The 27,898-nt window shown below is 42.2% G+C and overlaps 1 protein-coding gene across 6 annotated transcripts; it reads right to left on the bottom strand.

Annotated features, from left to right (window-relative positions):
• Window positions 1–151: 151 nt before the first annotated feature.
• Window positions 152–26,893, bottom strand: nyap1 (neuronal tyrosine phosphorylated phosphoinositide-3-kinase adaptor 1). Of its 6 annotated transcripts, XM_086308402.1 has the most exons (8): window positions 25,876–26,611; window positions 14,600–14,725; window positions 11,989–14,383; window positions 5,045–5,415; window positions 3,158–4,957; window positions 2,822–3,064; window positions 2,250–2,356; window positions 152–1,638 (listed from the first exon to the last, which is right to left on the bottom strand). In XM_086308402.1, exons 3-8 carry the CDS (start codon window positions 12,174–12,176, stop codon window positions 1,195–1,197), a joined length of 3,153 nt encoding a protein of 1,050 aa, XP_086164528.1. In that variant the 5' UTR covers window positions 12,177–14,383; window positions 14,600–14,725; window positions 25,876–26,611; the 3' UTR covers window positions 152–1,194. The 6 variants fall into 6 exon arrangements, 5 of the variants coding, with proteins under 5 accessions (XP_086164528.1, XP_086164532.1, XP_086164529.1 ...); XM_086308406.1 differs by lacking the exons at window positions 14,600–14,725; window positions 25,876–26,611 and adding an exon at window positions 26,865–26,893 and having other exon boundaries at window positions 11,989–12,226; XM_086308403.1 differs by lacking the exon at window positions 14,600–14,725 and having other exon boundaries at window positions 11,989–12,226.
• Window positions 26,894–27,898: the final 1,005 nt, after the last annotated feature.

The following is a 27,898-nucleotide window of genomic DNA, read 5'->3' as shown; positions in this document are numbered from 1 at the left end:
AACTGTGGATAAGCATGAGCGATGAAATTTTTTTTGTACCATTGATCTGTATCTATATTTGGCTGGACTGCACAGCATGTGCCATCTGTCACCTATTTATTTATTAATTTTTTTCCTAATGAGGACCCCCCCCCCCCCCCCCACTCCCCCCAAACAACATATTCAGCTTTTTATACAACCACACGTTATCATAGTGAAGATTTGCTGTATGTAAAAGTTTGCCAAGATCATCTCTACACTAATTTTTTTATTTTAGTTGGGATTTTTTTGTTTGTTTTTGTTGTTGTTTTTTTTACAATACTGTATGTCTATCGTGACATGCAGAGAATGACACAGTAAATATGACTTCTTCAAGTCTTAGATATGTATTGTAGGCTAGTTGACACAAGTTTTAATTATGTTGCTCCAGCGTCGGGAGGATATTGCTATAAAATTGCAGAAACGTTGAGAAAGTAAATAGATTTACATTACAAATATGCAAACAGATACAGTAGGTAGCTTTTACTCCTCGGTGATGATTATTTGCATCCACAATGACAATCTATTGATACCAAGACATCTCATATACATTCACAATTTCAAGAAACACTTCAGCAACTTATCTATGAGTCTTGCCTTTTCTCATCCACAGAGTAGTTTTTAAGCGTGTTGGACACCTGCTTGTTGGCAAAAATACACAATTTATGTATCAAGTAGTCAGGAAGAAATTTGGCAACACCGACTTCAGAAAACAACCCGCTAATTATTAGTTAGTTGGCGTCTTCCTTTTGTAGCAATAATACTGGTGTTTTGTGGCAAAAAACATTAGCAATTAGAACACATTTACATAGTGTACTACATAATACAGAGCAGATACAAATCCAATTTGTAAGAAATTCATGTAGTTTGATTGTAATACTTCTTATTCTTCACCTCTTAATCAGCATTTTTTTTTTGTTTGTTTTTTCCCCAGATGGGTTCAGAGTCTCCAGTACCCTTCATCAGTTACTGTTCACAGATCAGTTTATCGCACAATAAAAATGCTATCAAGGGTTTTCTTCTTGGTCCATAGTCTCCCATTCCCTGGTGGTAATTACATCACCAAAGCCATTTAAAGAATTTTCTAGTTTCTATATCCATTTTTACTCTCATTCATAATTCTGCCATCTTCAGCTCATCTCTTCTAGTGCTGTACTCGCTGGCCTGACTTCCACGTCAGATAGCCGTGTCCCACACAACGGCCTGTGGCCTCTGGCAGGGAGGTGTGCCAGTTTTACGAGGTTCAGGTGTCCGTCTCCAGCTAGGGAGGATGGGCATGCTGTCCTGCTTGCACAAGCTTTTGTCAGGACGCCTGTGTGCCTTGATTTCTTTGCACAGGCAGCGCTTACGCTCGATGACTTCCAGCAACTTGCCGTCTCTCTGGGTCTGCGATGTGGATGGGGTGGTGACCCCACTGACAACAGGTTGTCCCTGTGCCAACTGGGCGAGCTGTTGGAACTGCAGCTGCAGGTGGTGCTGTTGCTGAAGCTGCTGAAGCTGCTGCTTTAACTGCAGCTGCTGCTGGTGTAGCTGAAGCTGCTGCTGCTGCTGCCGTGACACACCGGGACCACTGGGACTGCTGGGACTGCAGGGTACTTGAGGCTGGGCCAAACTATGCAGCTGAACGCAAAAGGGTTAAAAGTCAAGTTAGTGCTTTCATCTAGTCATTTATCACATGATAATATTTTCATTTATAAACCTACATGATTACTGCAGTGGTGTTACCAGTAACAGCTGGTCCTCACACATGTAGGAAAAAAAGAACTGCAGTTCCTGCAGACAGCCACCAGGATGCAGTCCTGCTGCATCTATTACAGTTTGAGGGAGGGTCAACCAGACACATGCAGACAGTCTCTGCAGCACACTCAAACTGCGTCAGCACTTGCTATGGAGCCAGAAACCGGGTGAAATGTGCTGCTAGAAGACTGCAGTTCACCTCTCAAAACAGAGTACAGCATGTTCTCTAACCCGCAAAGGCCTCTGATTTACTGATTGAGTACTAACCTACGTCATATACCTTTCTCTTTTTTTTTTTTTTGAGGCAGGCCAGAACCTTATTCTGCTCAGTGGGCATATCTACCAGCTAAAAATAGATCTGCAGGAGCTGTGTCTCTAGCAGTAGGGGAAGTAATAATGAGAACAATATTAATGTTCACTCTCAAATCTACCTGGGATGACGGTAAAAGAAACTGTAGTTTTAAGGCTTGGTGAATATAATACAGTGCATTCACCTGATTCAAGGCTTCTCGTGCTGGTAGACTGCTCTGTCTCTGAACGTCTCCTCCACCCACCTGTCTCACTCCAGCAGCAGAGGAGGAGCGACCCAGCCGCCCCACTTCTGTAAGGAAACAAACATTACATTGTGTGCCTGGTAATGGGAGCAGATGGATAGAACTTCATTTCAGCACACAGAGCTATGTTATGTGGCTAGACTTTTGATCTGCGACACAAACTCATTGCTCATTATTTAAGGTACTAAACAGTTACTGTCTACTTACCAAAAATTAATTATTTTGGTGTTTATTCCTGATTCAGCAATTATTGTCTTTTCGAATGGTACCAAAATAAGATAAAAACAGGAGTATTTGTTCGCACATTCCAAGACAAAGTTACCGCAAAATGTCATAGAAAGGATGCAGTCGAATCCAGAAATGTGACAGGTCACAATTGTTAATATCCTTTTAATAAGGGGCTTACCTATTATATAAATTACAATATATTAAATGTTTAGACCTTATAACTAAATTCAATTAAAATATAAGCTTTTAAAAAAAACAAAAAACAACCCAGGGTGCCTCCCTACCTCCGTTGCGACAGGCAGGAAAGGTCTGGCAGGGAAGAGGCAGCCCTACCCTGGGCAGAGCTCTGAATCCTAGGCTGCTGTCAACACCGGCCAGTGACTCATTGTGTCCAAGAGCCCTGCTTGTGGACCCACTGAAGTGGACTGGGATGCCTGAATGGCCTCCCCGAGACCCTATTCCAAGCTCTTCCTTGTCCGTCCTTAACAGGGCATCAGCACTACCGTTCCATGCCCGGCCTTCATCCTCTGAAAGAGGGAAAGGAAAAGAATACAGGATTAATAGAACCTTATTTTTAATGGCATTTGCACTTTGTAATAAAAAAGCAACCTCTGACTTACTCTCTGTCTCTCTGCTGCCGTGACTGAAGGACAATTTCCTCTGCATAGGCCAGTAAGACCCGTCATCGGCGGATAAACTGGCACTGCTGTCCCAAGGCATGAAGCCAACTTTAGACTGAAGGGATGCAGACCCTCCATTGCTCTTGAACGCACCTTCACCAATACCAGTAAGACTCGAGGGCTGCTGCAGAGATGGTGTCTGAGAGCTGCCTCTCAAGCTCTCATAAGCCGGGGGCCTCCTGAAGCCACCGGAGGGGTAGGTCCATAGCAAGGGGCTGTCCGAGGAGGGCGGCTTGTACGCTGGAAGGCCGTGAGGCGTGTGAGAACGGAGGTGTGGGCGAGAGTGAGGACGCTGGGATGAGGATAATGGCGTGGGGGTTGAGCTGGTGCTGCTTTGAGGCGTTTGGCTGCTCGTGCTGGTAGTGATGTCCAACTGTAAAGAGTGTGGACCTCCATCCCTATCACGATCCCTTTCTCTGTCTCTGTCTCTTTCCCTGTCCTTTTCCTTATCCTTATCTCTATCCCTGTCTCTATCTCTGTCCTTGTCTCTCTCTCTTTCCTTGTCCCTGTCTCCTCTACCCCTATCCCTTTCTCTGTCTCGGTCCCTGTCTCTGTCCTTTTCCCTGTCCTTATCCTTCTCACCTTTGTCAGACTTCAGGAGGAAGCTAACTGACTTGCCCTCCTTGCCTGTACTTGAGGTTTGTGTCTGGACTGTGGCCTGGTTAGAAGCCTGGGAGCTGCTCTTGGTCGGCACAGGAGAATCTCCTCTTTCTGGCTTCCGATAGTGATGGTAGTGTGAGGGGCGATGGTGAGGGTGATGATGGTGATGGGAAAAGGGGGAGGTGGATTTAGAGGAAGGAGGCAGGGGCGTGGAATGACTCCTGGCTCTCAGTCCAGGAGCTGGGCCTAACTGGGCGTCTCTGCTGTGCTTGTCCTGCTGCGCTGCACTGCCTCCTGATGATTCCTTGGAGCCCGACAGGGATACAGGAATATTAGAAGAGGCCGAGGAAGAGGTGCTCGCTTGTGTTGTTGCGCTTGATGTCTGAGTTCCCATTTTAGTGGAAGCAGATGACTTGTTCTGCACCCCGACCCCACTGGAGGCTGCTGCAGGCTGAGGGAAGGCGAGCAGCGGGGGCCGGTGCTGTAGAAGATTGGGGAAAGGCGCCGGGATCTTTGTGTTTGATTCTTGCTCCGATTTATTCCCTTGCAGCAGATAGGGTGTAGGAGCTCGTGGCGTGTGGGGGCTGGCAGAGAGGACCTGGGGCACTGGGGTGGAGGATGCAGAGGCAGGCAGAGGAGATGAATGGGAGATTGATACAGTAGCTTTAGGTTTGGAATAGGAAGGGGAAGAAGAAGATGGGCGTGGCAGCGAAGAGGAGCTGCTGGCAGAAGAAGGTGTCACATGAAAGTGTTTAGAGGTTTTCAGTTTCTCGTGTTTGGGAGGGAGGTGTCTGTGGGACTCCCTGTCCTCCTGCATTGGATATTTCATCTCCTCATAGATTGCCTCACTCTGGTCTGAGTCAGAGTCCGGTGTTGTGGCCACAGGGGTTACAGGGTGGGGTGTGGCCGTCTGACTGTCTCTGGTGAACACTTGGCCCACCATTTCTATATAGACTGGCTCATCATCCCCATCTCCTGTCTGAATCTGAGAGTCTGATGCCTGAAAGGGCATTGATGTGGCAGAAGGAGGCACACGTGAAGGAAGAGGGTCAAAGGAAAGCTGGGTGCTGGGACTTCTCTTGGGCTTTAAAGGAGGCACCTTCTTTGTTCCAATCTCTCCAGAGTCAGACTTCTTCATGGCTGCAGGGAACAAAAAAAAAAGAAAGCAATTTCAAAAGAACACATAATTTTCTCTGTAAAATATGCACCTGAAAACACATTTCCTACCATTCTTTTTCTCTGAGTGTTTTGCCTGGGAGTGAGTGGGTGGAGGCGGAGGTGGTGTCTCAGAAGGAGGTCCTCTGCTGTCAGCAGACGAGGAGCTCAGGCGAGTACTGGGGTGGCGTTTGGGTTTGGCTGGAGGGCAGCGGCCGCCGTGTTGAGATTGGGTGTCTGAGTAATCTCCATTCTCTAGACTTGTATCTCCGGCTCCGACAGCGTGGCAGGACTGCGAGCGCGGCGCCATGGCAGAGGCACAGGAGTGAGGGGACAGGTCCTGGGAGGCAGGCATGGTCATGAAACCCATTCGGAAGTGCCGTCGGAAAGAAGCCAGGTCTCTGACTTTGCCAACAGTAGCTGAGGGGTCATTTTGCGTGGAGCTGGAATCAAGGAACCGGGTCAAGAAAGTGTTAATGGAGGAAAAATACTGTAGCATGAAGAAATCATAGAGAGGTGTAAAACAGTCATGTAGTACTCCTTATACTGACCTCCCCTTTTCCTCACTCTCTCTTTGGTCTACAGACATCGTCTTTACAATAAAGAAATGCCTGCAGGGCGTCTGCTGCTGAGAAAAACACCCTGGAGGCTCCTTTACCTTTCTGTATTCCTCAATGTGTGCTTACCCTTCAGACACATTCAATTAGAAACCAATTGCCTTGTCATAAGCAAGGTACTCGTGTGCACTCTGCTACTGGAATTCCCTTAATTTTTTTTTTCACTCATCTCTCTCTTTTTTTAAAATATGTTTATATATTCAACCTACATCTGTTTTCTGCTCTCAGGATCACTAGAAGCATTTCATCTGTTACCATGGGAACAGTTGTGATTTTCTGGTGTTTGATACTTGCTCTTTGAAATCATCAATGACACAAGCTACTGCAGCAAAAAAAATGAAACTGACAAAGAAAACAAAATCTGACAGAATACAGCAGCATTTCACTAAAGTGGGCAGTAGCTGGAATAGTATTTTTTTCTTTGGGGTAACTTACATATTTGCAGGGCATGTAAAAAAAAAACAAACACACACACAATATGTCTCTTATACAGTTAGCACAAAAGGATTCAAGTATTTTTCAGCAGTCTGTGATCGAGCCTGAAGAGCACATCTTCACACAAAACACTAGTTACATTGTAAAAAAGCAAAGCTGTCTCAGTCATCTTCTTCTTCTGAGAAACACGAGATAAGTCTTTGGCCAACTGAGATCGAAGTAAATTTATTTGCTTTAGTCAATAACATCATGAGCAAAACCACAGCACTGACACTAGGAAAAAACATTCACACGTGTGATAGAATTTTGTGTGTCTAATGTCACAGAAGAAAAACACACACACAAAAAAAAACAAGGAGCATATTTAGAAGGTTATATTCATATTTGGTCTAAATGTCTGATGTTGCACCTCTCATTCCTCCATATTTTGCTACGTAAAATGTAAATAGGCAAAAGCTTTCTTGACATTTCTTCAAGTAGTCTACGAGAATAGTTCTCCAGGCTTCTCGTAGGACATTCAAAGCTCTTTTTGGATGTTGGCTGCCCTTTGTTTTGATCCCACCAATTGTTCCCACACTGCTTCAATAGTGTAGAGGTCCAGCTCTGTGAAGGATAATCCAAGACTGATTGTGTGCCACTGTGTTTTTTTTTTCTTTCAGATGTGCTTTTATTGCACTGGCAATTTATTATTACTCTCATACCAAAAAATGAAGCTCCTCGTAATCAGATGCTTTCCAGAACGCATTGTATGGTGAATCTCAATCTGCAACAACATGGCTCTTTTGACTGCATCTCCAGCACCACTGGCAGCTCCAAACCAAGACAGTGCTTCCACTATGTTTTACAAATGACTGTAGACTCTCCTGACCAACTCTGTACATTTTAAAAATAATATGAACCAAAAATGACTAAATATGAATGCATATCCAATATGCAATATTTCAGTCACACAATTTCAGTCGTGTGTCCAATATCTCAGCCTTTTCTCCTTGTTTCCTGTTTCCTTTCCTTAAAAATTGCTTCTTGACAGCCACCATTCCACGGAGACCACTCCAGATTGTTTCAGTGAACAGTTTCAGTGAACAGTAGATGGATCCACTGAAGGGCCAGATGTACTGTATCTCTCAGGTGCTGTGTCAGGTCTTTGCTGGATTTGTTCTATTTTTTAGAGACATGACTTTCAAATACTGAGTGCCATAGAAGATTTTCAGGTCTGCCACTCTTCTTTTGTCATCCACTTGTCTAGTTTCCTCAAAAACATACCATGTTTTTTACCACACCATGCCAAGATGCGCCAGGCTTTCAGTGATTAACTCTTCGGGAAACAACTTGTGGTGCAAAAAATGCTATTTTAAGCCGAAATGTGTTATATTTGACATTTTTCACACATTCAGCTAAAGAAATGGGAACAAGCTATGTGTTTCTGCAACAGGCTGGTAGTAACAAAGTGCCTAAAGACCCAATTTAAAATAGGTTCATTCCACAGTTGTATGTCATGTGCAGACAAATCTTTGGTTTATGTCTTAGGTTAAGTAGCTTTTTATACTTGAATGATCCGCAGGTCCATGTTAAAGGACTTAACACAGACCTTAAAAAAGACAAATGGAAACATCCCTCTGAAAATGGTCAGGTACAAGGAATGGACAGAAAAACAGAGGGAGAAAATGTCCAAAAAACAACTTTGGAAGACCGTGAGAAAGTCAGGAGAACTATTGGTCAAGACCACTTAAAGAAATAACAAAATGACAAGAAATTCTGGCTCCTTGGAAGCAAAACATAAAGAACTGTGTGTGTGGGAGGGGGATGCACTTGAGACTTTTGCACAGTACTGTAAATTATTCAGCCTAGTAGTTAATTGTGACATATAACTATGGGCCTTGCAGCGCTTTCTTTTAGTTCAGTTGCAATCCCTGTGAAGCACAGGAGGCAAATGGGGCTTTCGATTTGCATTCAACATTTCAAGCAGCAGAAAATGCAATGAGGCTGCTCGTAGAGAAAAGAGAGGGTTCTGTTTTCCTTCTTCATGTGTGAGGCAGTGTGTGTTTATATAAGTGTGTTAGAGGAACAGAGTGCATTGTACATGTATCTTTGTATCCTTGAATGCCTGCGGAGACATGCTAGTGACTCTTCACAATCGACACAGATACAACAGGGCCAAATTAAGCCCAGAACAGAGGCTGAGCTGCTCTTTTTGACTGAAGTCTGTGTGTTTTTTCTTATTTCCATCTAAAGGAAGGAGCTTCCAACAGTTTCAAAATGAGACCAGACTCAGCGGTTCACAAAGTATCAGGACTCCCACTTCTATATTTGCTTTACCTTCCTTGCTGCTTTGCATTAAGCTCATAATCTGCGGGAGCTAAATGAGATCGATACCACCTTCATATCTGCATTTTAGAAATGAAGCTACAGCCAGCAGCTGGTTAGCTTATCTTACTATAAAGAGGGAGAAACTCTTAGCCCGGCTCTGTCTAAAGGTTACAAAATCTGCCTTTCATCACTTCTAAACCTCACTAAATGAAAATCTGTACTGGAGAATGAGATGAAGCTTGCCATTTCAGGACAATGAGCTCTTGTTAATTAAAGGCACAATATGATTCCTGTGCAAATGGGATTTTTTTTAATCATGAATACAAGACTAACAGAAATATTGGTCAAAACAATTTCCATAAACAATCTTTATGCTGTAATAACATCCTCTGTCTTGCTTTTTCTTAATGGTATGATTGCCAGCAGATAAATTTAATGTCTTGATCCCAGCAAGCACTAGAAAGAAGAAGAAGGTGATGTCATCTGCTTCACCCTTTGAACCACACCTTTAGTAGAACAGACTCTTGAATACTACCTCCATCTCCTTCTCAGAATGCAAGATATTCGTTCGCTGGAGAAATCCAGTTCATATCATCCTACCCCTGTAGCAGCATATAGTCCTGTTTCTAATTCACCTTTTCACTTGGAGGCAAGGTTTAAGAGCGGGTTATGTTTAAACACCTAAATCAGACCTGAAAGAATGTTATTTTTGAGAACATCAAATCTGATTCGAAGGCAAATCAGAGCAGTCAAGTCGTCTGTTGTTAAAGTCAGGGGTTAATGCTGAACTCTAAGCGTGTGTCTGTCCTCATTCTGTTGGACCTCAGTGACATATCTGACACAGTATGCGACACTTTAATTGATTGCCTTAAGTTATGGGTTGTCACCAGTGTGGTTTCAAAGTGATCCGATTCTTCTTCTGTCACCAGAAGAAAATGATACAAAAAGTGAAAGTGCCTTATGGTTTAACCAAAGCAATCAAAGGCAGTCGTTGTGTATTGATTCTCTTAATGATATTATTACAGGGCTGTTTACTAGCATGTGAGAGTTTTAAATGCCCCTAAAGGAACTAAAGGATAAAACATGCCTTCCTTCCGTGACATTAAATAACCACATAGTGAATAATGTCTTTGAATTTTCCACAAGATGACAACAGCTGTCTCTGTCTGTGCGTGTCACTGTAGACAGTCACCTCTTCTTTTATGTTTTTTAAGTTTTTCTACTATCATGAGGCCGTGCTGACAGACACAACAAAGTGGGGGGTTTTTTTGAGAGAAATGAATGAGTTGTCTATTCAGAGCAACCTTTAAATATCTTTAACCGACAACTGTCGACCTGTTCAGTGTACCCCACCTCTCGTCCTATGAGTTGCCAGGCTTTCCCTCTACCAGACCACTAACACTTCCAAATCAGCACAAGAATTTATTAAAACTATTTACAGTTGTCACGACTGGGAATTGTTCATGCCTTGTGCCATAAGGAACTGTCTCTATTTTTAAAACTCATATTAAAATTCACCTATTTACCATTTGCATCTCCACAGCCGCCTGCGCTTCGTGTGATTTCTCTACTGGGAGCCTCGGGATGTTAAACTGTCTGTCAGTGCACAGCTTCCTTTATCCCTCCACTCTTTCCGTCTCCTTCTCTCTCCAGCCAGGTCTGCAGTTGCTGTCCTCCCTTAAGTCCGTTCGGTTTTCACCCCTTTTGTCCCTGTGCAGTTTTATCCCTGACCCTGTCCTGTTCGTAATTATCACCGGTCATGTCCCGCTTCCACCTCTGCTCCTCTGGCCCCACTCGGCTCTGCTTTCATCACTCATCGTGTCCCGTTGTCCTACTTGCTGCCCTACACCTTCACTGGCTTGATGCTGCCATGGCGTTGATCTCTGCTGCCAACACGAGGGCCTCCAATTACCGCCGTGAGTCATAAAGCAATGGATGGCACATCTAAACAAACTTGAATTGTTGTCTTTGATGCTCTCAAATAGCCCGAACCCCATGCTGAATTCGGTTAGTTATAGGTGACTCACATTTGAACAGCACATCCTTCCTTCTGCCCCCAAACCACATGCTCAGATACACAAGATCACTCACTCACAGGCTTTTCAGCACAATGCTGTCACGTGAGTGTGATGACGTTAGGTCTGTTTTGACCCTTTTGAAGAGTGCTTGAATTAATTTGCTTGTTTGGGGGTTTGATTCTCTTCTTTCTTCCTGTATCTAAATACAAATCTGATCTTAATTCTGATAGTCCTGCAAAAATAAACAAATTATACTGGGCTGAAAAATCACAGAATTATGTGGGACTTTAAATATCATTGACATCGCACTTCTGTGCTGTGATTTACTATGATTGCTTTTCTGCTGGAAGATTGTTTTTAAAAAAAAGAAAGAGTCTGGAGGTGATGCATCAGCAGCTAACTGTGTTCTACTGGTGCACAAGTTATAGCCTTGAACACACACTGCACAGTGTTTAGCAGCAAGTCCTCAATGCTACAGTGAAATCAAGCAGCTGCAGAAGAAGTATTCAGTAACCTCATAGTGTGAAAATAAAAGATCTACCTATCCTGCACGTCTCAATCATGAAACCAACACAAAAGTGCCTTAACGCTTACCCGCCATAAAGACAACATTTGATGCCCTCACTAATGTCTGATTCATTTTGTTCTGTAAGCAGGCCTGAAATATGACAGAATCCTCTCCGTTCAGAAAAGAGCTTTAAGGGTTATTCCTAGCAGGATAAAGAGTTAAACTTGTATTCTTTCTTATAGTCAGCAGGCGTTCAGTGCTCTGTTTACAAAAGGAACTGTGACTGGGTTAAAGTCTATGGGAAGCAACACTATTTTGCGACGCTTTCAGCACTTTGCTTGTGAATTTGTGGTCTCAATAGTTGATTTGAAACCATATTTTAAATCAAACATTCAAAGAAAACATAGCCTACTCTATTCTATCTGTCAATTTTGTAACTCGTTTTTTAATTCACTGTAAAAAAAAGAGAAAAAAAAGCAAAAGTCCCAGTCAGTAACCAGCGTTACCTGAGGCTTCAGATTTAATTGGTGACATCACGGTGAATGTGTCCATCTTTGCCATGACGTCCATGTGCAGAATTATGTACTTAAGAAAAATCACTCATTTAAATTTATTAATTTTTTCTAAAATCTTTTTTCTTTATTCCTTGTTTACTCTTTTGCTTCTGAAAAGCTGCAGGCCTGCAGAATTTGAAGGGGGCGTGTGCGTGAAATGTACATTAGTCAACCTATAAATCCTCACACTTGCTTCTTAAAAAAACAGTGAAAGAGTGAATGGCCCAGATTTATATAACATGTTACTGCCAAAAACCATTTGATTTCATATCCATGTACTATAACACTGTAGTGTATGCATTCAGAAATTACGCAATAACTCAGTTTTCTCATTTCTATGTGTGCTTTTGGCCCGTTTTTGCCTTGTGCAATTCAGCTCTACTAATTTATCTCATCTAAAGACCGTATTAACTTCATCATGACCTGCCGCTATGCAAATCTATGAGATTCACTTCCAGGTGAACCCTTCTGACTTCACGAACAGTGGCTGGAATTAAGATTTTGAAAATTAAACTCGTTCACACTGGATAAGAGGCTTATATTTCCACTGAACTGAACCCTATTGTAATCCACTCACCTCTTTTTACTTCCCTCTTGGTCTCTCTGCCTCCAGTCCAACCGGCTCTTACGATACAGCAGGTTCATGTCGCTGTGGGATCGCTCCTCCTCGCAGCCTATCACAGCGCAGTGTAGCCGCTTGCTTCGCCTCTCTATGTCACGCAGGAAATGCTCGACTGCCACATCCTGGGCAGAGCCAGAGCTCATGGTATAGAAGAGGACTCAGGGGATGGCGATGTATGTCACAGGCAGCCCTCCTTTAGACAAGAGAAAACAGGAGCTCATTAATCATTAAAAAAAAAACAACCCAAAAAAAACAAGTTTAATAACTTTCCAGCCTGCATGCAGATGACAAGATTGACAGTGATTACTTTGTTCATGCGGCAACATAAATAATCAACTCCAAATTACTGGCAAAAGTTGTAAGGGAGTCATTGCTTATCACGCTCACTGTGTCATAGTGAACAATCCTTCCCATTACTCTACCTGGCAGCCGTCATAGCGAAGACACGGTGATGCATGATGATGATGATGATGGAGGTTGCAGCTTTGTTTACCCCTGCCTCTAGTGTATCACATGAAAACTATTTATACTTTCATTATCCAGTTATGAATATTTGAGTAAGCATGGTAAATCAGCTGCAGAGCATCTTTGGCTGCAGGCCCTGGGATGGCCTATCTAAGCCTGTCTACTAGCCAGAAAGTAATGCGGTTTGTCATATGTAGTGCATGCACAGCTTCCTACTCACGCTCCCTCCATGTGAAGTCAGGCTTGTTGTGGGGCAGATATCTGGGAGTCCAACAGTGTTTTCATGTTGGAGAACGTGAGTGTGCAGCGCAATTGGCTAAGAAAAGAGCAGATGTCAGCTGATGCACGATGCTAGTGTTTTTCCACCATAAATAGAAATTGAATGTGTTTTGATGGTGGACACTCAAGTGGTATCGTCGGTGCCCCTGGCATCAGCATGAGTTAAACAGCTTTGCTGGGGAACTAAATTGAATCAGCCACTTTACATGACATGCATTATTAAGCTAAGCTTGTTTGCAGTGTAGCTGGTGAGTAATTTTAATGGTCCGCATTATCAGATATTCTCACAAAGCATGAACGGGGGGAAACAAGCCATATGAATCAAATGTGGTGGAACACATGCGAATCCAGTTTAATGAGACCCGATTTACAATTAAGGTCCTATGATGCTTCACACAGCATGAAAATACATCAAAAAGTATATATTGACACTTTCCAGCTGTGCTGTTGTTTTCCTAATTCTGTAGATATTTTCGATAACTTAAGCAGTTTACCATCGTCTGCACACCATTTTCACTGCCAGTGCAGTAGCTCGGCTATGTCTTACTATAAAGAGAAAAAGCACACAGTGAGAGCAGCAGGCGCTGTCACCTGGGCCAGGTGGCATGTTGATCTGTGTACCTGTGTGTGATTCTTTTGTCACAGCCCAGTGTGTCATCCAGTGTGTCAGCGTGGCTACTGCTATTCTTGTACCCCACAGCTCTGACCACAACCTCGACCGCTGCTGCTGCCGTGTTTGCTGACTCAATGTTAATTAGGTTAGGGAGCTGTGACTGTAGGTTGGGCTTTTGTTAAATGGAGCTTTGATTTTGGTTTCTAGGATCTGGCAGCTGAGTAGGCAGCCCCACAATTGTCACATTACACCCTGTGGGTTGGTGTACAATTAGCCAAGCTAAAAGAACCGAGAGTCCAGCATCTTATATATCTACAGGCAGGTTTGTGTCATCAGACCAGGCTGCAAAATATTGTTTTTACAAGCATGCAATACGCTCATATAGGGTGCCTGTTATTAATCCCCAGAGTCACTTTCTAACCCAAATAAACTGAGAGCGTTTAGGAAGTTGTTTCAGGAGCATCTGTAGGGTCAGGAGTCGCTTGAATTCCTCATTAAAACCAGGAGGCAGATGGAGCCATGATTCACGTAACTCAATCTGCATGCAACGCTGCAAACTACTCATTCATGCACATAAGCAAACATCACACACACATACTCACACACACACATATTCAAGGCCCCCATAACACCCTTCAAACACCCTCTGTGTGTATAGCAGTAACTGAAAAAGCTCCGCCAATATGACTACTATAGAGAAGCGGGAATTTATCGAGGCACATCATAATCACCTATGTAAAATATGACAGTGTAAAACATTTACAGTGTGATTTATGAGCGTAACAAAAGTTATGAGTGAAACATTATGCAGTCAGGGGATTCACTCTGGGTGTACATTTTGTGGTATCTCATGTCGAAAACCTTTCCTTCTATAGCTGCTACTGGATTCACAGCACTGGAAGGCTTTGTGCTGCAGCCCTCTGCCCTCCAGTCTCCACCTCAGCAAGCGGTCCAGCAGTGTTGTTTTACCTCGCTGTGAGTGAGACAGCAGGACTGCAGAGTGGACAGACACATCATCACACTGGCGTGGCCTCGATAAAAGTGAAAAATTTCTACAAAACATGTATGTTTGCGTTTGCAGAGGCTGGATAGTTAACATGTTGCTAACACGTTGTAGCAAATAATTCAATAATCAATCTGTGACAATAGGTAAGGAAATCAGGGAGGGGGGGGGGTCAGGATTTTCTCAACACCATATTTTTGGCTCACTTTATCAGATATTTAGGAAACAGTGCACTATACATATCCTTCACTTTGTTTGGTTTCTCCTGAATACCAAAGCCATTCCAGCCCACATCTGTATGGTATCTCAGCACCTGAGCTGGACAGCAAAGCCTGAGAAACAAACAGAGGAGAGGAGGAGAAGAAGAGAGAGGCGGTGAGGAAGCAGTGCATGAGGATGGAGCAAAACGTTCAGTGGAAGAATGAGCAGCCTGAAACACACACAGCTAGGAGAGGAGGAGAGACAGAGGCAGCGGGAAATGGAGAGAGAGAGAGGAGGGGGCACGGTGAAAAATGGGGGAAACCAACAAAATAGAGAATCACTGATATAGCAACACGGGGAAGAAGATGAATATGATTAGGCGGGAAACGTACTGCCCAGACAGACTGACGGAGGGGAAGATAGAGACAGGGAGCATGGGAGCAGAGGGAATGTGCAAATGGAGGCAAGTGGAAGGGAGAGAGGATAGAAAAAAAAACAGTGAAAGGCAGCCAGACGACAAGAATGGGGGAGGGAGGTGAAATCAAGCCTCTCACACTAGTCGCTGTGTGTGGTCTCCTAGCAACACTGTCAGCATCTCTTCCTTAGCCGCTGAATATTCACAAAGCAGGACGTCAGCCTCATCATACAGGATGATCCCAGGGTTAAACTTCACTGCAGCTTCATTTGTACCTGACTCTCTCAGGATCAATAAATATCACATGTTTCTTAAATAGCACAGTATGTATCTTAGTAGTATCTGTACTGAGCTATACAGGGGCTAATATTAATCCAGGCAAATACACTCAAATGATAACGCTTAGTATTTTAAATCCTATCAAGCCAGATTTGAACCATTTTCTTTTTCAATGAGACAAAGATTAATAAAAAATACTTAAGGTGAGAATATACATACCAGCTGATATACTAAATACTGTAAAGAATTAAACACCAAAGTAGGAGGGATGTGAAATCCCACCTCCTTCTTCTCAAATAGCCATCACAAATGTTTTTACAGTTAAACGCCAACTTTCACATTGGCTGGATACACATTATTGGGTGAAACAGCTCATTACTTCTTTCAGCCCAAACCATATCAGCTGTTTTTATGTCTATGATTTGCTTCAGTCTGAAATACTTAACTCCAGGCACAGAAATCTATTCAGTTTCTTATTATGCAGGAAATCTAAATCTGATAGAGTCAAGGCTCATTTAATGTCAAATGTAAATGATGACTTGTGTTGAGCACTTTCCTTAACAAGGTAACATCTGGTGAAGAGATGCTTTTTAACAATCGAATGAAACACTCATTTATAGTAAACATATTACAGCATGATACGAGAGCTTCCGCATAGCACTAGGGCACTAAATACATTATTATGGGGGGGGGACTACTACATGATCATTTAAAGGTTATTATAAGTTTAAACAATTTTTATAAACTCCCTGCAAAGCAGAGGAAAAGGGATTTAACAAATTAATCCACCAAATCATATCACTGCACATATTTTTAGAGCACTATAAAATGCTTAGAGAGTGAGATCAGATACAAATCTAATGTCTGCAAGGTAAAGCCACAAGCCAGTTTACTTTGGTTATCGGAGCTCAAAAGACAGAAAGTGGGGGGAAAAGCAAACCTGAGCTGTGTCCAAAGATAACAAAATTCCCCAGCCACTTCCTCTGAAGATCACTAATTAACACACTATATCACATTTATTTATATAGTGTGTTTAGAGGTGCTGGCAGGCATTTTTTTTTTTTTAGCATAGTAAGGCTTGCTGTTTTCCCACTTCCAGTCTTTGTGCTAGTCTAATATAGCAAGGTTTTTTAGCAGGTTTTTGGATCTTCCCATGAAAGAACTCTCAAAATATTTTGTTAAATTTGGTTAATTTCAGCAGAAAAATATAAAAAGTTAACGCGACGCAGAGACGGCGCGTGGCAGAGCGACGAGCACTGGTCAGTTGTCGAAAAGTTGCCTTTTTGCAAGTACAAACATGCTTGCAAATATATTAATGGCCAGATTTTTCTCACGCTTTCTGTTTACAGAAACTGAACTTGCAGTGGGAAATGCTGTCCTAAACATTTGGTGAGTCAAATCCTTTAATAATTTATGACAAGCTGTCCACCTTTAACGCATCTGAACGCGGGAACAATGTCACATTCATAAATTCTGCTGTTTTGGGATCAGAAGGAGAAGATGTCCATTTGGAGCACTGATAAATGATCCATGATCAGCTCAAGAAATACTTTGCACGTGTTGTTTCTCCAGAATCGGGGTTAAACTTGTTTAATGTCAGGTTCAGTCAACCGCCCGCTGTGTAGGACCTGACTTCGGCTCTTAAACACTTAAAGATATTTCTGCCTTTAAAATCAAAGACCCTTTACACTCTGGCCAGCTAACCTGCAGGCCAGAAAACACTCCAATTGACACCTATTGCTTTGTGGGCCCGTGCACAAAAACAAATCAATGTAACCCTTCCTCAAACCAAAACAATCACTTAAAGTAAAACCTGTGAATGTGTGAGCCTGTGCATTGTGTGACTCACAAATTTACGTTTGTGTGCGGTGTGTGTGTGATGGGAAGAATTCTCTCAAACCACAGTCACTACTTTCATCTGAGGGTTACGGGGGTTCAAGCGTGCCTTCGGCTTCCCTTCGTGCATTGCTGTTGTGTGCTAAATTCTCTACAATATTGCATTGTGCAATGAGATGCCTGTGGATGATGAGAATGGACAGGAGGAGGAGGAGGTGGAGGAGGAGGAGGAGGAGGAGGAGGAGGAGGAGGAAGATGTATCATTTCAGGACAAGGATGGAAGGCTGGTGCATAAGAGATAGAGAAACGTTCGAGATGTCTTTCTCATGTTTTGGGCATGAAAGAACTGCAAAGCAGCTATCAGGAAAAACTGGGATGTAAAAAAATCAAAAAACCCTCCAAAACCCTTAATGACAAAGTCATTGCTTCAAAACATTAAACACACAGAAGACACATGTACACTCACTTAAAAGTATGTGAACGGGCACTTCGCACACTTTGGGTTCTCCTCCTCAGCGTTGTTCAAACTGAGTGACCACTAAATCTTTCATGGAGCGCTACCAAAAATATCCCACAAAAAGCACTTCCCTGATTCCTCAGGATACAGCCCTGAGCCACAACAAACGTTCAGAGATGCTCAATGTATGCACCTATTCGCCCAAGAAATAAATCCACTATTGTTAGAGCAAACAACACACGGATCGTGGATAGAAAACATGACCAGTCACAGCTGGTCAATAATAAAATAATTGCAAAAACAATGGAAATAATGTCACTGCAAACGATGTCTTTCTGGTCAAAAAGAGGCAGCGAGCCAATGACCTCCCAATCTCCAGCTCCCACCTCAGCTCGCCCTTGCCTTCATCATCTTCTGCTGGAATCTGCAGTAACCAAGGTGACCCACTGCACTTAGCATACATGAACACTTAACAGCTTGCACATTCGCAAGCATTTACACAACACTGGGCAGATTTTCCTTCGGTCTGCAGCTTGTTGTTCTATCACATGCATAAAGGGTTGTGGGAATATCAACTCATACCGCAGAGATAAGATTCAGAGCAGACTTTTCTCCGGCAGCGGCATGTGGACGCTGACGAGTGCCGCCACTAGATGTGCTACAATTTAAAAACCGAGCAGGGTCCCTTTAAGTTAGTCTGGCTTTCGAAGATTGCATTAACAAAAAAACGAGGGAATTCACATCATATAGAAAAATGTAGTCTCTGTTTTGTTTGTCTTTTCATCTGGCTGTTGAAACCCAGACTGTGAGATATAGCGCCGCAGGGACAAGAGTAAGAACTGTGGAAGAGGGAAGAAAAAAAACTCCTTAATGCTTCCACTTGTGCATGAGGGGAAGAGCTCCACTCCGCAGCTGCACACGCTTCACTGAGCCAGCATCCTTCTCTACCCAAGATCTGACTCATTTTCGGATGTGGATTACCCTGCAATATTGTCTTCCTGCTAGTTTCTTCAGCTTAAAGTCATATATTTAGATATCTAGTTTACAAAATTATCGTGAAAATATCCAAGTAGATAAAACTCAAGATGCTCAGTTTTGAGCATCTTGCCTTTCTCTGTTAGGTAGAAAGGCCTGTTTTTCAGTAAATTATATCCCTTTGCATGTTTTATGTATTTTATAACAGCCAAAACCAAAATAATCTGCAGCTCTGTGGGTGTCCCTTCCCCAAACATGACAAACCTTATAAACTATTCAGCAACAATTAAGCAAACTCAAATAGCCCAAAGCAAAAAAGGATCAGCTGAACATCACTAACATATGATTTGCCTCACAGCAGTTCATGGGCTTGACTCACATCTTCCCAGAGCTAACGCATTCAAACAAGCAAAAAAAAAAAAAAACAAAGAAAATTTTTTTGCCTCTGGCTAGAGAACAATGTCCAGAGATAGCTGCAGAAGAATAAAAAACAAGCATGAGGACTGAGGTGACCTCTATTCAAAAATCAAATCAAAACATCGCCACACACAAGAAAGCATCAGAACTCTCCCCCAGTTAGTCATACTGGAAAAACAAAAAACCTGCATGTCAGACCGGCCTTCGTTTGATTGACAGATGAAGCAACGGCAGCGTTGGTGTGATTAGCAAAGCCAGGTAGGCCACAAGTGGTCTTCCAACATTTGAATCAGCCTACTCTTCGTGCTCAACATCCCCCGATAAGCGAGTCATAGTGTAGGCTGTACAGGATAAGCACACACATGCCCACACACACACAGCTCTCCCACTCATCGATCTCATTACAAACAAATCATATCTCTTAGGGACCATGTTATGCACCCCATAGTGTTCAAGAGCAGGACAGTAACTCACGACAAGAGGGTTTTGTAACACATTAAGACATGACAAACTTTACATGATGTTAATAGCTGGTAAAAAAAAAAAAGAAAAGAAAGAAAAACACACACACTTAACTGCCAGCTCTTTTCTGTCTTTGTATAAGGTGAATAAAATCGCAACAGGGACTTTTTAAAGGTGTTGAATCAGGTCAAGTATGTCTGAGAGCTTTTCAAAGCCGTGCAAACTGAAATGAAAGAGAGGTGGTACAGGTGTGTCGTCCATACAGGTATGATTGGCAGGCTTTCAGCAGGGGGGTCTCACTTGAGCAATTCCTATTCTTGTCATTCCTGCTGCTCACTGTACTGACAGTGATGAAATGAAAAGGCCATAACTGGGGCAAATGGCAGGTGATGGCAGATTACACACTGCAGGGGGCCCGATGGAGGCAGTGCTTTCATACGCTGTACTCGCGTTGTGGTCGCGTTGGACACATGGCCAGAAAAGGCAGATGGAAAAAAAAAAGTCACTTATAACAAGATGATTGTGAGATACGTGTCCAAAAAACAGGAGTGTGATTAACATCCTCTGCGTCCGCTTTTGATGTACCTGCTGTACGTCTTGCTCTCTTGCGCAATAATGCTCAAAAGACTGCGAGAAAATGTGGCGAGCTGAAAAAGTGCCAGCTGGATTTTGAACTAAAATGCTCAAGCGTTTAAACGCGTTACAGGGTTTAAAATACTGACTTTTAAAAAATGAATTATTTCTCAAAAGAAAACGGCCCAGATTGGGGCAAAGATAAAATAACCTGCATGATTCAGAATCCCTTCCCCAATCCCAACAACTCATATTGCTTGTGGGACCCCCCAGCATATTTTTTGTGTGCAATTAGCTGGAGTTCCTTTTGCTGCCAAGTAGCTGAGCAGCAGCAGTCTTTTCTCTTTTTTTAACAGGACAAGGCAAAATTGCTCTGACATTTAAAAAGCATATTTAAGTTACACTACAATTAGAATTTACATTTCTGAATGTGCGATCGCCAATTTCCAACACTGCTGTGCTCTCAGTTTTTGCTGGTTTACGATGACCTTTGGCAATGTCACAGACAATAAATTATCACTGTGAGACACTCCTAAGACCATCATGTCTCCCCATCAGTTTGAGACCCACTCACTCACACAATACAGCGACATGTGGAGGAGCAATATTTGCGGAACATGATACGCTTTTGATTGTTTGCATCACACAACTGCCCCGATTAACACGTTTCTGCCTCCTAATCGTTTAGCAAACATTAATGAAGGTCTCTTGAAGGTCTTTAGCATAAATGTAAAACATTAATGAGACCGGGGACATTAATATAACACTATGGACCACTTTGGTCCATTTATGCATGCCTAAACATGTATAATTTCAACAACAAAAAAGAAAAGAAAAGCTGCATTGTGTCCCTCCTGTAATTTCAGATTTTGCCAATTACTGTTCCAACATAATGACCCTGAAATGACTTTGCTAACAGCTTCTTGCCAAATAATAATAATGATTAAAATAAAAAAATAAAAAAATTTGAATGGCTCATAAAAATGTGTAAATGTGTAAACTTATGTTTTGATGAAAACATCTGCATTTTGTTTGCATTTATTTATGATGCTGCAAAGACACAGATGCACACAGGCGGCTGGTGATTAACGTGGCTTGAGCCTGGCGCCAACAAGAGAGGAGTGACTGCTGGCTTCTAACTTTATTTATTTTGCATGGTACCATGCAAATGACTTTGAAAGGTTTAATGAGAAGAAAACAGAGGGGAAATGAACAAAGATGAGTTGCCTCAAGGAAATCATTACCACACATCATTACTCTTGACTACACACTGCAGTGAAAGTGGATGCTCTAAGATACTCACAATCCAGAAAAAAAGCATTTAAATGGGGCATTTAATTTAAATTTTCATTGGTTAATTTGCCCATATACATTCAGTCATCCTCCGGTCAGACAAGGGACAGACGTCTATGAGCTTTTAATGTGAAGAGTCACAAAGCAACAGCATCCAACAAAGTGGACGCAGAGGGACGTCCCAGATAAAGCACCGAGGAGTCATTTGTAGCGCAAAATAATAGCCCCACCTCGTCCCTCAGTGCGTGCAGGGTCTGCCTATTATTCTATTATATTTTGCTGTGTTTTTGTTTTGCTTTTCAGAACCTGTATTTAGAGCAACACAGAAAAGAAGAGTGGCCAGTATTTCAGTCTTCTCTACTGAGAAAAAAAAGGAAAGAATTTATAGTGGGGGATGAAGATGAAGAAGAAGAAGCTTAATGAGAATCAATTTAGGGTTCTTTTATTTCTGTGTAGTCTTGGAGTAAAAGGGGAGGAAAAGCAGAAGACAAAGGGGGGCAGTCATCGAACAATGTTCAGGTCTGGGTTTGTATCCAGGACATGGTTTGTAAATGGCATGCCCTTTAATCAAGAAGCCGCTAGAGACCTTTACCTTTAGCCCTATATGTACTCCTATACACTGTGTCTGCTTAAAATAGCTACATGAAAAAGTGGGTCTGATCTACAAGCAAAGGCTTTAGTGTTAAGGTTTGACGGGCACTGGTGATATACTGGTTTAAAACTGAACCAGGAAGCCTGGTAAATTTTTATTTTATTAAATTTTTATACAGCTTTAGATTAAAGTGGATCTGTTTTCTGTTTCCTTCTTTTCTATAAACATAGAAATCACCGGGGGAAATCACAATAAACATGGCCAAAGTTTGAAATAATGAGATCAGCATATGTCGGTGTTTGTTATCCCGGTGAGGCACAAGCTCGGGCTTGAGACAGCTCTACACACTTTCTATTCTACAAGAAGTCAGAGAGAGGGGATATCCCATCTAAGGCACACGGTTCTGGCTGTAAGCACCAAAGTCCCACTCCCTTCTGCTCTGAACTGTCTGTTTAAAAGGGGCAGCCAATCAGGACAAAGCTAGCTTAAAGGGAATCCAGATCTAAGAGTAGAAATATGGACCTGGAAATGAAAATGTTGCATTGACTTTGTGACTTTTTTCCAAGTTTAAACATTAACCTTCCTGTCTGAGTTTCGACAAACAAGGGGAATAAACCTTAGCAGAAAAATAAGGCCCAGACTGGTCCTTTTGTGGTGTCCTATGGGATGTGTAGACATTCTTATGAGGGCCTATCACAGGATATCCTCTGCTCTTTCAGCTGTGAACATTTTTTAATCAGTCTCTTAGAGTTCTCATTATTTAGCAAGGTCAGCGCGACATTATGGCCAGAATTACGCTACATTAACAACTGATAACTGTCGTATTATCAGTTATGTGACACAAAAACAGAATATCAGCCTCATCACGGGGTCATATGTTTATAAACCAGAATTTTTTCAATGTGACAAAAAAGAAATATGTCCTTAAAGATTCCTGATTTATAAGCATATAAAGCCTTAATGACTTTTCTTTTAAACCCACAGCTCTCCTCTAGCATATCCACAACACAAGACTCAAGAGAATATCACAAACTTTCCTCAAAGCATCTGAATCTCCCTTTGTTAAAGATTCCCATCAAATATAAACTGACACAGGAGTGCCAGTAAAAATACAAAGAGGATATGCTGTCATTTTAGAAAGGAGCATGGGCAGTAACAATTAATAACATGGATTTAAACTAATACAACACTGCAAAAATCTTAGTTTGACCAAAAGGTTTTTTAAAATGTGTGTAAACCATAATTTTACTGTTAGATTTTACAAACAGAAGCTGAAAATCTACCTGTTTGAGAAGCAGGAACACGTGAATGTGTAGCATTATTTCACTAGCTTACCTTAAAAAATGAGTTAAACATGGATCAACATCATATGTTGCTGCCGTTTGAGAAAAAAAATGATGTTCAGCTGTAGTATTCTTTTGGTTTTTCATCACTTTTGCAAGCATTACATTTGTTGAACATATACGGGGGGACGTGAAGATGAGCGACAGAGGTACAAATGTGGCCAGACTTCACCCGGGAAACCCACTGAAAAGATGTGAACTAAATATACACCAAATAAAGAGGAAGAGTTGATCAAAATGCACTTTTTTAACTGTCTGCAGTCACTCACATTGATCACAGTCTGTAACAGAGGAAATCGTGGTCATTTCTGATTCCATATGTCTCATGTTCTTCCTTAAAAATAGCACTGTATGCTAACATTGCCCACATTACACTATAGTATTACTTTTAACAGCATGCTAATATTCAAACTCTAGGGAAACAATCTGTTTTGGTGCTTCAGTTTAAAAAAAAAAACAACCATTAGTGCTCATGTAGACACGGGTATCTACTCCACCAGAGAAATGGGCTTAAAATGTCAGCATCTGCCAAGTCTGTCTCTCATCCATCAGTCCCCTCACTCTCTGTGTTTCTTTCCTATTAGTCCCCTCTCCTCTGTGGCCATGCATAGGCCATCCCTCATCCTCACTGGATCCAGTAATTTCTCATTCGTTTTTAAATCAGACATGATGCACACAGCGGGCTAGAGCAGCTGAGCATTTCCATCCTCTTGATGGAAAGAAGCTCAAATGCAGTCAGAATCTTTCTTTCCTCATCAAAAACACTTGGGACTTCCTTTTTTAAATTATTTCCGTTAGTAAATAACAACAATAACCTCCGCTCAATTTCATTTCTTCTTCAAGTCTTTTGCTATATTTCATGTATTTTTTAAAAGCTCTAAATATTAATTTAGTGGGATAAACCTCTCTGGGATTGAAGGGCATGAAATGAAACCCACTCTATTTAATTCCCACCACTTCCTGCTTTTAATACCACAATAAAATGACTGCGGCCCGCAACGCAGAGCTGCCACTTCCTGTTTTTAATCACATTTCGCTACAATCACATTTTGAGATCACTAGGTGAGCCCGGCAGTCAGTGACAGGTGGTCTGAGCACCGGTTTTCTTCTGCATGCAAAACACACTGCACAGCATGCGTAGCTCATAGCCTGCACTCAATGACCCCAAAGTCACAGCTGCTCTCACCCAACCCCGATCCACTCTGTAGCTAGGAGTGGTTAAGCCAAACTGCACAAGAGATGCTCACATAACTGACCCTGATTATGTGCATCTGTTAACCTAAGCTAGATTTAAATGAACGTATAGGAAGATTTTGGTCTTATTAAGCTCCAAGGTCAACTGGGACTGGCTAGTAAATAGTGTCAGTCTCAGTTTCAAGCAGTGAAGTATTCAGTCTTGCTGGTCCAGCATCTTTAAAGGCAAATGATTACATTAATTGCACATTCAAAGGGGAGGCCTTCATTATTCATGTTGGGACTGCTTTGTCCTTTTTAAATGCTTTTATTTGTTTTGTGGCAGGCAGTTAATACCTACAATAAACTGTATGGATATTCCATTTTCTTCCAACATAGCTTCCTATCTGTAATATTTTGAAGCAGTCTAATTACAAGTTGTTTTTTGGGGTTTTTTGTGTTTTCTTGCCTTTCTTCTTCTTTTTAGGGTGGACTGTGACGAAGAAATCTCTCAGCAGGAGTGCTGTTCAGAGGCTGTTTAGAGGCTGTCACGCCCGGAAGGCGGGTGGGGTATGGGTTGAGGGGGGGAGACATTGCTGACTAGCCTTAATTTTGCGTTCAATTCACAACTTCTCGACGCTTTTGAATCGTCTTATGGAGGATCTAATGAAGAACACTGCGGCAGTTGATCGAGTATTAATCACCAGATGGCTTTCCCTTTAGAAAAGAGAAAGAAATCTAGTGATGTGGCTCCCTCCATCCAGACGCCTGCCTCTCTCTCCCGCACCTCCAAGACGCGCCAACACATCCTCACCTGGACGCGCACAAACAAACGCACACATACACACACACGTCACCCCTATACTCACAATCAGAGTATTACCGCCCGTTCACACACGCACGCACGAACGCACACACAAAAACACACAACCGTGCTGCATTTATCCGTAAACATGCAGATGTTTTCCATCAGGGCCATGCAGATTAAGACGCCAAACACTGCCGCCCCTGTCACCGCTGTGCTGTAGATATTTTGATTAACAGCGCCGTGCATGCTTCAGCATCAATAGTCAGCTGATGCGGGCTTGTTTTCTGGTGAAATATTTATACGGGGATGTCACGACTGTACACGAGCTGTGGGTTGTTACTGCGTGGCGATGTGGCGATATCTGCACGGATCTTTTACGTTTGGGGCTAAAATACGGGCCTCGCATTGAATGACGCGAGCCGCGAGGCTTCAAGGTTGAACAATTTGGCTAGTGAACACACGGCGGCTCGCTGTCACCCGTGCACTCTGGTGAAATTTACGCGTAAAAATGCCCGACGTCCCTCCGCAATATAGCATGTTTTCATTTGCTAATAAGGCAGACCATAACCACCATAACCACGACAGCTCTCTACGTGGGCTAAACGATTTTGTGATTTATGCAGCAAAAACAAAACACAAATGAAGGTGTGATACCTACCTTGATAGCTGTAGAGTCTACGGCTGGCGCAGAGGTAGACTGTGCCGATCGCCTAAACCAGTTGCCCAAAAAAATCAGACAACAACAAAACCACGCCGGTTGTTGATGACACAGCTGTCTTGGTAAACAGAAGGGAAGGGAAATGAATCCTTTCCCAGATGTGTCAATTGACGTGGAAATAAAAAATTAGATATTCAGACGCCGATCACCGGACTGACGCCTTTTCTTGACGTGAAAGGTCTTCCATTTTTAGGGGGATAAACGGCGCACTGTACTACCGAGGATCGCTGTAGACTGGCCGGTGCGAGATCTTATTGAAAACCAATATGCAATTCAATGCGACGTTAAAATGCTCCCCAGCCGACATCATCCTTGTGTCTGTGTTTCTTTCAAAATCATCCGCAAAAGAAACACGCTCACAAATGCGGGGATGAACAGAAAGAAGAAGAAAAAAAAACGTCAAAACAAAAAATGCGCAGATGTCAGCGCGCTGTGCTGGTTCAAGCGCTGGGCATCCTCACTGAGCATTTGCATCCATATTAATATTCATACAGTACTTCCTGAGAGCAACCCAGTGGTTGTTTTGAGAAAACTGATTCCTGTTATCCTGCTATTTATCGCTCAGTGAAAGTGAAAGCCACAGAAACTGCTCATATTAACAGCACACTCATTAAATGTCCTTACTTTTTTTTTAAAGGCTTTTTATGCAAACAACAAAAAGCCCTTTTATTTCACCAGAGTGCTGTGATGTGCAAAAACAAAGTCAGCCTGCCATATAAAACATTGTAGGAGGATCGCGGTGATATAATGGAGGATAAAATACTATTAAGTATAAAATAAGCTCGCCAAAAAGCCCGCGCTGAGTACCACAAAGTAGGCTAAGCCGTCAGAGGAATATTAACATTTTGTATTAACTGCCTCCAGATGACCATGCAGTGAAAGCAAAAAATATTAGAGGACATCATAATATTAAATGTGAAAATACCCACTGTTTAGTGCAGATATATTTTCTTTCATATTTCCCGGTGATGTGATCAAACACTGGCATTTTCCTTTTTCTTTCTTTTTTTTTTAAAGGTCGTTGTCACATGACCAACTAGCCAACACATGGCCTGTGTGAGGCTGACACGCCCCCTAAAGTCAACGGGAGACTATATGGGTGACTGGGTTGGAGTTAAAAGTGAATCTTTCAGATATCTAGATTAGGAGTGCTCCCTCTTGAGAAACACGCTGTAATCATGTGTATCGGTGGAATCTTTGGACTGCCACAAGTGGAGCCGTGAATCCAAAGTCCAAGTTTAGGTTTGATTAAAACTTTTCTAAATATTGATCAGTCACTGTGTTGGATGTTTATGTCATATGCATCTATCGCTGTTGGAGCCTAAAGATGATCTGCTGGGATAAAATCTGGTGTTAGCCCATTTAGGATTAATCTAACTTAAAAGCACATGCATGCTGACCGTACACCTGCACCTGACACATTCCTTAAAAGTCATGTCCATAACTAACAGATTATTATCACTGTTATCAGTCAACAGTGATATTGCAACATTAGCAGCATAGGTTCAGAGGCCCAACCAGAAGAAAATCCAAGCCTTTAATGTGCAGTAGACAGGACATGAAACAAAATAATCAAATTTTTCTATGTTTAAACGGCATGGTGCTGAGCCTGGACTGGCCAGTACAGTAGCAGATGACAGAAACTTCTCCACTGCACAGGATATATAAAGTCAGTGAAATAGAGATGGACCCAGTGGGACTTTAGCTCTTTATATGATTAAGGATCAGAGCAGTTGAGTGGTGGTTAGTGTTATGAGAAGTGGTGTGGCAGTATATCTACAGTACTTCAAATGTCTGCTTTGTGTTTTGTATTCATGTTGTTGTTTTTTTCGTGGATGCTGATGGAGAAAACCGCCACTTGAGAAAGTCAGATTTTTAAAAATTGCTCCCCTTATTCAAATTTTTCAAAATAAAGTATAAGATTTTGCATTAAATCTTTGATTGACAGGAGCAAATGTGCAAG

The sequence above is a fragment of the Aulonocara sp. 'chitande type north' Nkhata Bay genome, linkage group LG10, assembly GCF_057382095.1.
Source record: "Aulonocara sp. 'chitande type north' Nkhata Bay isolate Kocher_YH1m ecotype deep benthic linkage group LG10, A_spYH_male_GT1.1, whole genome shotgun sequence".
Taxonomy (NCBI): domain Eukaryota; kingdom Metazoa; phylum Chordata; class Actinopteri; order Cichliformes; family Cichlidae; genus Aulonocara; species Aulonocara sp. 'chitande type north' Nkhata Bay.
This window is presented reverse-complemented; position numbering and strand designations above follow the sequence as displayed.